The 12,258-nt window shown below is 40.6% G+C and overlaps 1 protein-coding gene across 1 annotated transcript in view; it reads left to right on the top strand.

The window, feature by feature from the left end:
• The first annotated feature begins 5,138 nt into the window (after positions 1–5,138).
• The window catches only part of clcn4 (chloride channel, voltage-sensitive 4), a 13,668-nt gene continuing 6,548 nt past the window's right edge, over positions 5,139–12,258 (top strand). Inside the window, exons 1-5 of the mRNA XM_034864315.1 lie at positions 5,139–5,352; positions 6,898–7,052; positions 8,820–8,919; positions 9,989–10,176; positions 11,393–11,515. Of these exons, the coding sequence (XP_034720206.1) occupies positions 5,337–5,352; positions 6,898–7,052; positions 8,820–8,919; positions 9,989–10,176; positions 11,393–11,515 (582 nt within the window). The 5' untranslated portion in view covers positions 5,139–5,336. The remainder of the gene's footprint in view (positions 5,353–6,897; positions 7,053–8,819; positions 8,920–9,988; positions 10,177–11,392; positions 11,516–12,258) is intronic.

The raw sequence follows: 12,258 nt of genomic DNA, 5'->3' as shown, positions 1-12,258 counted from the left end.
CATATTAGAGAAGGATATATGAAATCATGTTTAAATGTGATTTTCCAATTACAGAGTTAACACACAAAGTGTGTGTAACGTAAACTGTGAGCTGAAGCTGAAGCTGAGTTGTGTTTGTGTGTGTGTGTGTGTGTGTGTGTGTGTGTGTGTGTGTGTGTGTGTGTGTGTGTGTGTGGTAGTGCTGTTGTTAGTCGTCCTAAATCTCTGAGAACGTTCAGCTGGTTCCTTCTTCTCCTCTTCTTGGCGTCACGTTTATCAAATCATTTATTTCAATTGTGAAAATTCCACAGAATCGTTTGTGGAGGTTGACAAAACCTCCGTAAACCCCTCTGACCTCTTGGTGGTGATTTTTGCCCCAAACGACCCCCAGCTCAGTCAGCTGGAGGAGAAGTTGGTGTTAGCCAGCGGTAGCTAAGCAGCTTTGGACCGGCGGTTCCCTCCAGCGTGGATTATAAACCCAGCGGTCAGACACCGCAACAATTCATAAGACAACTATCTGAGTTTATGTCATCATGTAGTGATACGGAGGATCGGACCCTCGGGTTAATACGTAGCACACATTTCATTTATTAGGGTCCTCAGGGTGCAGCTCAGATACTAGATGATGTTAACCAATCACAGCCTGTCCTCTGCACCAGTAGCTTCACCTTGTTGTGTCTCGTGTCTTTTGTCCCTCCTTAAAGACAAGAAATGGACACAAATGTGTTGAAGCAGAACAATCCAGTAAACTGTTGCTTTCTCTTGTTTTCTCCCCAGATGAGTGCAGAGTTTCTGGACCACAACTGAGAAGTTCCTTCACTCCATTCATGCCTTCTTCATCCCGTACTCACTGTAGACTCATAGGATTGTATGTTATGTAATAAAAGTAATATTAGTAGTATGTTTTAGGTCTAAATATCTCTGTAAAAGTCATAAAAATTTAAAAAAGTGTTATTACATAGTTATTACATTGTTATAAACATGTTTTATGTCAAAAATCTCTGAAAAAGTTGTAAAAAAGTGTTATTACATTGTTATTACCCACAGTACATGCCGTAAAAGTGCACGTACATTTTTTTTGTTCGTCCCTAAAAAATAAAAAATATTTTTTTGATTTTTATACCGAATTTTAATTTTTTAAAATTGTACTACTGGCTTCCTTTCTTTCAGCAGTCCTACACTACCTTGTCCTTCACGCTGCAGATTGTCCTGGTCTAGACCTGCACTACTTCATGGTCTCCCTTTCTCTAAGGGATCTTTAAGATGCCTAACTCTGGTCTAGACCTGTCTTAAGGATGCCCTACTCTAGACCTGTCTCTAAGATGCCCTACTCTGGTCTAGACCTTCCTCTAAGATGCCCTACTCTGGTCTAGACCTTCCTCTAAGATGCCCTACTCTGGTCTAGACCTGTCTTTAAGATGCCCTACTCTGGTCTAGACCTGTCTCTAAGATGCCCTACTCTGGTCTAGACCTGTCTCTAAGATGCCCTACTCTGGTCTAGACCTGTCTCTGAGTTCTATTATTCTGAGTCCTGCCTGTCCTTGTCTAAATCCTGTCCTAACCTCTCCTAACCTGCACTGCCTTTCCTGACCTCTCTTTCCTGTCTAAGTGTTTGCACATACACTGGCAACGAGCCGGTCTTGAACACTCGACCCTGGGCGCCTAAGAGTCGAGCACAAACCAACTGTGCTACCAACGCAAGTACGCACGGAAAGGTTCTCTGGGTGGATTTGTCTTTGTCTTTGTGGGTGTAAAGCTCAAAATAAACTTACAAAACTTATAAACAGCCTGGTCGTGTGTTTGAACCAACAACCTTGGTGTCTTTGGACCACACACATATTTTCTGAATAGAAAGCACTGTAATTATCACACAGAGCTATACATGAAGCTGAGGCACTTGGGTTGGAGGTTGTATTTGATGTTTCACTGAGGAGAGACATTTCAAAAAGTTTTGGTCGCAGCCGGGATTCGATCCCTCAACCTCAGGTTTTCATGTCAGCAGCTTATCCTGGTGAGCCATTCTTCAAGATGGAAAATTTTTGAATTTTTTCTAGTATTTGTTCTTCAGGGAGCACTCTCTGGACGTCTTGAGTCACACAGGGGAGCCAGGGGTGTATGTGCTAGATCGGATCCACTAGACGTGTCACAGTCAAAGGACGTGCCTGGTGCGGCCTGCTTCTAGTCAGAATATGTCATGCTTCCTGGTAAATGCTAGATCACACCCACCAATCCCCACTCCTCATGCCTGAACCTAACCACCTCAACACTTCTAATGGGTGTGATCTAGCATTAATTCACTCATTCACTCAGTCAGTCATGCTTCCTGGTAAATGCTAGATCACACCCACCAATCCCCACGCCTCATGCCTGAACCTAACCACCTCAACACGTCTGGTGGGCGTGTTGAGCCACTTCTCTCTCTCTCATAATGATAACTTTCAGGAGTGGGAGGGCACATGAATGAATGCATTAATGAGTGAATGAATGACATCTTTATTGCCCCCAGGGGATTAAAAGAGACTACACAGCCTTTGTCCCACACAGCATCCAGCTGCCTATTAACAAGCTCTGACCACAATGTCCAAATTGTCTATCTTGAACCTGCACGGTGCTTTTAATGTTCATTATGAGACAGGCTGATGCCTCCCGGTACATGCTAGATCACATCCACTAGACGTGTCAATGTGGTTAGGTTCAGGCAAGAGGAGTGGGGATTGGTTAGGTTAAGGATAACAGGGTAAGCCAATCAGAGGCATGAACAGGCGCATCAGGTGGGTGTGATCTAGCATTTACCAGGAGGCATGACTGACTGAATGAATGAATGAGTGAATTAATGCAAGATCACACCCACTGTACCCGACCTCTTATGTTGTGGGCGGGCTAAATCATATTCTGACTAGAAGCAGGCCGCACCAGGCATGTTCTTTGACTGTGACACGTCTAGTGGATCCGATCTAGTGAAATATCTCTCCTCAGTGAGACATCAAATACAACCTCCAACCTAAGTGCTGCAGCTTCATGTATAGCTCTGTGTGATAAATACCATGCTCTCTATTCAGAAGGTTGTGTGTGCAACTCTTTTGAGATGCACTACATTTGAAGGTCCAACTCCCACAATGAAGAAGTCAAACACACAGGACAGGAACCATATCTGTTAGATCTGATAGCTCAGTGTGGTGGAGCGCTGCCCCTAAAACACCAAGGTTGTGGGTTCCAACTCAGGGACAGACTGTCTCAACTCTCTAACTTTATTTTGACCTTTACACCCACAAAGACAAAGACAAATCCACCCAGAGAACCTTTCCGTGCGTACTTGCGTTGGTAGCACAGTTGGTTTGTGCTCGACTCTTAGGCGCCCAGGGTCGAGTGTTCAAGACCGGCTCGTTGCCAGTGTATGTGCAAACACTTAGACAGGAAAGAGAGGTCAGGAAAGGCAGTGCAGGTTAGGACAGGATTTAGACAAGGACAGGCAGGAATCAGAATAATAGAACTCAGAGACAGGTCTAGACCAGAGTAGGGCATCTTAGAGACAGGTCTAGACCAGAGTAGGGTATCTTAGAGGAAGGGCTAGACCAGAGTAAGGCATCTTAGAGACAGGTCTAGACCAGAGTAGGGCATCTTAGAGAAAGGGAGATCATAAAGTAGGGATTCTTAGCAAAAACTATAACATAATGTAGGGCCTTTTAGCGAAAAGGGAGACTACAGAGTAGGACAGGTCTAGACCAGAGCAGGACAATCTGAAGGGCAACAGAGAACGTGAAGGACATGTAGGACTGCTGAGAGAAAGGAAAACATCAGGAAAAAGAAGGGTAGTAAACCAGTAACCTCTCCAAGTAGACTACCATGGAGTCTGGAGGAGACATTTGTACAGTGTTACGTTTATCAAAGTGATAATATTCTCCCCATGACCCATAAATCCTATCGTTGTGTGAGCAAACTGCTCCATCTTAAGGCCAAGAGTACACTCTTTGTTCCTCTAATTTTATTATTTATAAATAGTAGTAAAAGTTTTATAATTCTTTTATAATTCGTAAAATAAAACGTTAAAAAACCTTTGAAGGTTCAGTTCCACCTGTCAGCTGTTTCCGGTGTAATAGCGCCCTCTGGTGGTGATCAACAGGAACCACAAGCAGAACTGCGGACACGTTTTTTTAGATTTTCCTTTAATTTTTTGTATTTACATAGCCAAAAATCAATCAATTAAAATACATTGAATCTAATATAGTAGTAAACGTTTAATAGTCTCCCTTTTGATATGTTGTTAGTGGCAAAATCGTTAAATAATTCATAAAATAAAACCTTTGAAGGTTCAGTGACAGCTGTCAGCTGTTTCTGATGTAAATGCGCCCTCTGGTGGTGATCAACAGGAACTACAAGCAGAACTGCAGACACGTTTAATCAGGTTTTTCCTTGAATTTAAAGTATTTACATAGCCTAAAATTGATCAATTAAAATACATTGAATCTAATATAGTAGTAAACGTTTAATCGTCCCATTTTAAGATGTGTCTAATGGCAAAATCGTTAAATAATTCATAAAATAAAACCTTTGAAGGTTCAGTGACTGCTGGTTTCTGGTGTAAATGCGCCCTCTGGTGGTGATCAACAGGAACTACAAGCAGAACTGCAGATGCGTTCAGGTACCCCTCCCTGACTGCAGACCCCCAGATTTCCTCTCTCACTTTATCCTTGATTCTTTTCAGCAGCCCGACGTACAGTAAAAAATACACACAAAAATAAAATATACATCTAGGTATTTAATACAAACCATCTTATTTTAGTGCCTGTATGCAATGTGAATCAAATAAAGAGAGTAAGTATTTAAAATAAAATTATTTAAATAGAGGGATATAGCATTACAAAATGATTACATCATATTGAATTAAAGTTAAACTTAAAGAGAGAGTTAGTGTGTAAGAAACACACAAATAAAGAAATTGGAGGAATAAACTGGACAGATATTTTGTGCATTTAACAATGTGGTTTGACATATTGATACGTTTAAAAGATTAAAACATGTGTATTTTTCACACTTAATAACGTTAAGATGTATTTACATCTTTCCTCAACATTTAAAAAGATTTCTTTACGTATTTTTCATACTTTTTATAGCTTTAAGATTCGCCATTTTGTTTTTCCCCGTTCATCTTCCCAATAGACGATCTTTGTGTGTGAGTGAGCCTGAAGCGGTGCATTGTGGGAGGCAGTCTCTCTGACGCCGTCCTGTTTATTTCTTGACGTCCAAACGCCACTTTTCTCTCTAAAACGAAGCTAAAATGCAGAACAAAGTCGACATTATATAAAGTATTAATTTAAAAGAAACATTTAACAGCCGCAGTCGCGAGGACGGACTGTAACATGGAGGCCGGGGAAGGTAAAGGACGAGTTTATAGTAGCTAGCTAGCTAGCTAGCTAACGTTAGATGATAGGATGCTAGTGATTAGCTTTAAATGCTAACTCATTTAGCAAAGCACTTATGTTGATTTCAGGAAACTTGTAATATAAAACAAACTGTTTTGATGCAAGTTATCAACTGGTAATGTTTCAAAATGTCCCAATCAGCCCTTAATGTAACTTACAGCCTTCTGTATATTAATTACTACATTGTTAATTAAATAATAAAGAAATAAGGGATTTAGCTAATTAAAGACTGATGTGCTTTACAGCCAAAGCTATTGGAAGTAGCAGAATATTTATCATCTTCTGCACCTTGACAGGTGAAATAGGGAGAGATGCCAGTTCTCTTCATGCAATCATTGATATCATATTGTCAAGGTTGCATCTCTAATATCTTATAGACCGATTAAGATAATAAAGGTATTTATCTCTCTAATATCTTATAGACTGATTAAGATAGTATAGTTATTTATCTCTCTAATATCTTATAGACCGATTAAGATAATAAAGGTATTTATCTCTCTAATATCTTATAGACTGATTAAGATAATAAAGGTATTTATCTCTCTAATATCTTATAGACTGATTAAGATAATAAAGGTATTTATCTCTCTAATATCTTATAGACTGATTAAGATAATATAGTTATTTATCTCTCTAATATCTTATAGACTGATTAAGATAATATAGTTATTTATCTCTCTAATATCTTAGAGACCTATAAAGATAATAAAGGTATTTATCTCTCTAATATCTTATAGACTGATTAAGATAGTATAGTTATTTATCTCTCTAATATCTTATAGACCGATTAAGATAGTATAGGTATTTATCTCTCTAATATCTTATAGACCGATTAAGATAATATAGTTATTTATCTCTCTAATATCTTATAGACCGGTTAAGATAATAAAGGTATTTATCTCTCTAATATCTTATAGACCGGTTAAGATAATAAAGGTATTTATCTCTCTAATATCTTATAGACCGATTAAGATAATATAGTTATTTATCTCTCTAATATCTTATAGACTGATTAAGATAATAAAGGTATTTATCTCTCTAATATCTTATAGACTGATTAAGATAATAAAGGTATTTATCTCTCTAATATCTTATAGACCGATTAAGATAATATAGTTATTTATCTCGAGGGAGATTGCTGAGCAGCAGCAGTTGCAATAGAAAGTGTGTAGAGTGCAAATCCAAAACGTGTATAATGTCAAAATGAGCTTTATGGAGCAGGTTACAGAGTGGTTAAAGAAAATATGAACATAGAATAGAGATTAAATGTCAGAATAATGAATAAAGACAGTCATTTAGCTGCAGTCTTTATTTATTCTTCATTTTTCCTGAAATTATCAGAACTATCCGAACATTTTTTTCAACAATCATGCACTGATTCCTGTGCATCAAACTGAGAGCTGCTGGGAAATGCAGTTTTCAAGTGGAGAATCCAACATTAAGACTATTTGTTATGTGAGATAGAGGCTGCTGACCCTAATCGGTCCCTCTGTGCCAGGTGTCAGCAGTGCCACGCCCACGGAGGAGATGAACGGAGCCGGGAACCTGATGGACTTCCTGGACGAGCCTTTTCCCGACGTGGGCACGTACGAAGACTTCCACACCATCGATTGGCTGAGGGAGAAATCCAGAGACACGGACCGCCACCGCAAGGTAATATTGGATGTGGCGTGCGTGCGCCAGGTTTTGTATTAACACACATGCAAATACACGTATGTATACTTGTTTTGTGAAAATCTTTAGACAGGATCGCGGAGTGGTCGACTACAAGCAAATAACCACAAAATACACTTTTTCCCTGCCAGGATAAATGGTCCCTTTACCCTGTTACGCAATACAGTACGGATGTGTTCGACAGGCGCCACTGTCAACACACCCAAACGCCGTGCTCCGCTAAAACACATGTGTCTATTTATTTCCCGCGAACCACGGCACAGCTGTAAGCAACTGGCTTACTCTATCAATACACACTGTAAAGTACTCTCTCCTTTACAGACAGACACTCGGAGGCCGTACCTGCTAGAATGTATATCTCTTTATTCCCCACAGAATACAGCAACGCAAACAGCATGCAGCAGACATGCCCTCCATACGTGATGCATAGTATACACTACTTCAGAGCTCTTACCTCGACACAGGACTGGAGAGCCGTCAGTCCGGCAGGGCCCGCATCAACGTGGCTGGACGTCTCGTACGCGACTCGCAGCTGACTCTGTTGGACCGAGAGATACTCCGTCTTTTTATTCTCTTAACAAACAAGGACGGTGTGTGAGCGGGGGGGGGGCAGTCCCCGCTACCAGCCCATTCCTTGGTGAGTCCGGCGCACCTGCCTCGAAACCATGTTTCCAAAACAGGAGCGCCGTCCTCAAAAAATTAGCTCGATATGTGACCAAAACAGGTTATATAAGGCTTATGCTAAGTAAAAAAAAATGACAAATTAAACACAAAACAATAATAATAGTTATACAACAGTGAATCAACAAGTTATACAGGTGACCCACTTAGCTGTTGTCAAGGATCATAATGCAAAATAAACTTTTTCCTCCGCAATACTGTTTGTATGTATATAAATGTGTGTGTATACACACGGAGAAACACAAGGTTTAAAGGCACGAGGAGCATAGTCTGGTGGATCAGAGGTACGGGGTACTGGGACGTCGGGCCGTCTCCTTCCTCTGAAGAACATCGTTGCCGTGTCCGGAGCTCAGCGCCGCTCGAGATGGTTGTGATTGGTTGAAAGAAATACAAACAAGATCGATAGAAAGCCTTTTATTGTTACTATACACACGTACACAGTACCTGTGCAATGAGATTGAAGCAACACCTTTACAGTGTTGACACAACATACAAGATAAGAATATAAAAGATCAATAATATCACAAATTTAAAAAAATGTAAGGTAGTAGCTACCAATGTAAGTAGTGCAGAGAAAAAGAAAAGGGGGGAGGGGGGGGGGGGGGGGCTGGTGCAGTCCGGAGAGCAACTGTACGCAGACATAAAATGGCTTGAGGAGATAAGTGTAAACAAATAATATCTAATATATCTAATAAAATCTCAGCAGGAGCTTTTATCTCGTAGGTGCTTTAGCGAGACCACTAGGAGAATTACAAATGGGGGACAGGGGTGAAGAGATGAGTTGTTATCACAGGGAAAACAGGCAGAAACACTGATGGATTCAGAGGTTTCTTGTTGTTTCTCCTTCTGCTGAGATGGAAAAAATGCTGCAGCCATGTTGCAGCCATTTCAATTGAAATGACTTCATTCTGCAGGTTTCATGCCTTTTTAAAGTTGGAAGATCTGAGTGGAACGTACTCGCTGTTGCTGAAGAGTAGAAACAGAATGAAATGTCTGCTTCGGCATGTTTGAAAAGCCTCTATGTTGCCATGACCTCAATTTCCCCTTGTTGTGTGTGTGTCCCAGATCACCAGTAAGAGTAAGGAGTCCTTCTGGGAGCTGATCAAGAGCCTGCTGGACGCCTGGTCCGGGTGGGTGGTGATGCTGCTCATCGGACTCCTCTCAGGTCAGCGGGAAGGGAAGCGGTGGAAACTACTCATACTGATGCATGTTTAGCTCTTTAGTTATTAGGAATGCATCTAACGAATATTTAGTATTGTCCATAAATGGATTATTTTCTGGATGGATTAGTTGTTTGGTCCCTAAAATGTCAGAAAATTGTGAAAGAATGTGGATCAGTGTTTCCCAAAAAGCCCAAGAAGACGTCCTCAAATGTCTTGTTTTGTCCAGAACTTCTGTCACAGAGGAGAGAAGAAACTAGAAGATATTCACATTTAACAAGATGACATCAGACGTCCTTTTTAGGAGCTGGAATGAGATTGGGGGGGATGGTACAAGAGAATAATATGATTAGATTAGATTAAACTTTATTCATCCCACAACGGGGAAATTTCCTTATTACAGCAGCAGCATTTTCTTTTTAAATAACAGCAAAAAAACAAAAACACACAAACAAGTAAACACACAATAATCCAGGCAAACAATAGACAATGAGTATAAGGTAGACTGTAAGGAAGCAAAATGGCGTCAAATAAAAGGTATTTTAAAGTGCGGTTGCCATGATAGGAGTAACAATATTGCGGTGTAAGTGACGTTAAAATTAAAATGAGTGTGTAATTAGAGTAATAAAGCAAGAGTCGGTGGCATAATATAAATTATATTAACCTGTGACCATAAATATTGAAAAGTAAGGTCTTTATATATCCGATATTAAAGATAAACAGAAAGTGTGTGGTGTAGATGGGAGAGAAACAGGAACAGAATCTCAACATTATCAGGCGGTGCAGGTGTTGACAGTCTGACAGAGACCTGCGGTACCCCTCCTTCTTACCCCGGGAGGGGGGGTATCAGTCTGCTGCTGAAGGAGCTGCTCAGGGACCCCCCAGTCTCGTGTAGGGGGTGAGAGGTGTTGTCCATGATGTTTGTCAGCTTAGCTAACATCCTCCTCTCTCGTACTTCCTCTACGGGGTCCAGAGGACAGACCAGGACCGAGCTCGCTTTCCTGATCAGTCTATTGAGTCTGCTCCTCGTCATCATCTCAGTATAAGACTTGAGACGTGTCCTGTTTCCTGCAGGGACGCTGGCCGGGGTCATAGACCTGGCGGTGGACTGGATGACGGATCTGAAGGAGGGCGTGTGTCTGTCGGCCTTCTGGTACAGCCACGAGCAGTGCTGCTGGACGTCCAACGAGACCACCTTCGACGACCGGGACAAGTGTCCTCAGTGGCAGAAGTGGGCCGAGCTGATGACGGGCCACGCCGAGGTAAGACCTGAGCCCCGCCAAAATAAAAGCTCATCGTAAAAGTCACTGAGCACGAAGAGAAGTTCAACCCACAGCTGCTCAATTATGCATAGTTAACAAGCATTTGGTTTATGTCTTATCAGGGTCAGGTTGCGGCAAGTCAGTTTATTTAACCCTTGTGTTGTCTTCCCATTATCCATGAACTTGCCCTTCCTGGTCAAAATTTAAAATTAACATTTTTTTGTGTGCTTTTCAGATGTTTTTTGTTGCTTTTTTCAATTTATTTGTCACTTTTTCCAGCTTTTGGCGCTTTTAAAAAAAACCTGAGCTGGTTTAATAACAGGTTTTACACTTATTCTTGGAATTCATGGTCAACAAACCTCATTTATATAAAATTATTCATACATTTTTAGATAATAAGGCAGAATTTATGAATTATTTTGACTAATAGTGAAGATCGGAGGATGTTGAGGGGATCTCAGATGTCAAAGTTTAGCCGGAAACTGTTTGGAAACATAAAAAAAAAGAGAATTCAAATAAGATTAAATTAAAACACCCAAAAAAATCAATGAAAGTAATCAAAAACGATGTATGGAATCATGCATGTTATTTCTGGGCAATTTGGTTGAAAGAAATCTAATATTTCTGATAAAAAACAGTTTGAAAAGGGTCAAGTTGACCCGAGGACAACACCAGGGTTAATGTCAATTCTACTTCTATAGCACATTTAAAAACAACAGTTGACCAAAGTGCTGAACAAGTTTGATGTCAAATACATAAATAACAAGTGTAAAAAATCACTCCAACCAAAATACATCACATGGAGACAGACAACAACACTTTAAAACATCAGAATCCAGGTTCAAAACATATGTTAAATCTTTATGTGTAACAGAAAAAATAACGACAATCACGTAGTCTGGTAAATAACTGGTGAGACTTGAAAGTAGTTTTAAAAACATGAGTCTCAATCTGAGAGTTATAAGTGTGGAAAGATGGGGACAAGCTGACAAGCTGTCATTTATTGTGAATTATCGTTTTATAATACAAAAAATATCTGCTATATATTGTTGCAAGCAGCTTTATTGAGGATTTATTTAGTTAAGTCAGGAAATAACAAGAAAAATGGTCTTCTATGTGCACTTTTGGCTCTAATCATGTGTCCAGGAGTTGTTCTTAATAGCGTACGTTTCCTCTTGTAATACATATATAATCTAATATAATGTTTGTCTCTCAGGGAGCTGGGGCGTACGTGTTGAACTACTTCCTGTACGTCCTGTGGGCTCTGCTGTTTTCCTTCCTGGCGGTGTCCCTGGTGCGAGTGTTCGCTCCCTACGCCTGCGGGTCGGGAATCCCGGAGGTGAGACCCAGTCTAGTACAGGTGTTTGTGTTTTACATGCAGGATAAAGGACAAAACCACACAAGCGTGCACATATAGAAATGTACACCCTAAAGAAACGGATGAATAAACCCAGCAAAACACCACACAAGTCAAGAATCCAATCAAATGTTCATATGTTTAAACAGAAGAACTTAAGCAAAACTACTCAGAATAATCGTAGTGTCCAATAATACCAAAAAAGAAAAATCCAACGAAAAACTCCACCTCTGGTTTTCTTATAACTTAGTTTGTTTGTGGAGTAGAACAGAAACATAAATAATTCGGGCTCAAGGCATCTCGTTAGTCCAACCGTACATGCAACCGAAAAATAACAACTTTAAATGGAAAGCAAAATGGACACTTACAGACCTTTAGTCTAATCAGTCAGTCAATTAGTCTTGTCATTCAGTCCATAATCCAGTCCGGGGTTTAGCGGGGGTCTCAGTGAACGGCTGAGAACTGGATCCAGAGTTTTCCTGGTGATCGGTCAGAGGTTTAACGGAGCCGTCAGTAGCCATTTAGACGACGTGTTAAGGGATTAATTAAACAACCTTTACTTCTATTGCTGCGCAACTGAGCTGTAGCTCCGCCCACTCTGCGTACTGCTTTCCCCTCCGTACTCGACCACTCAATCCCCAGAAGTACTCTCTCTCCCCTTAATACTCGGTCCACTCAATCCCCAGAAGTACTCTTTCTCCCCTCCGTACTCGACCACTCAATCC

The sequence above is a fragment of the Etheostoma cragini genome, chromosome 24 (assembly GCF_013103735.1).
Source record: "Etheostoma cragini isolate CJK2018 chromosome 24, CSU_Ecrag_1.0, whole genome shotgun sequence".
Taxonomy (NCBI): Eukaryota; Metazoa; Chordata; class Actinopteri; order Perciformes; family Percidae; genus Etheostoma; species Etheostoma cragini.
The sequence above is the reverse complement of the archived record's forward strand: the minus strand, read 5'-3'. Positions and strand labels throughout refer to the sequence as shown.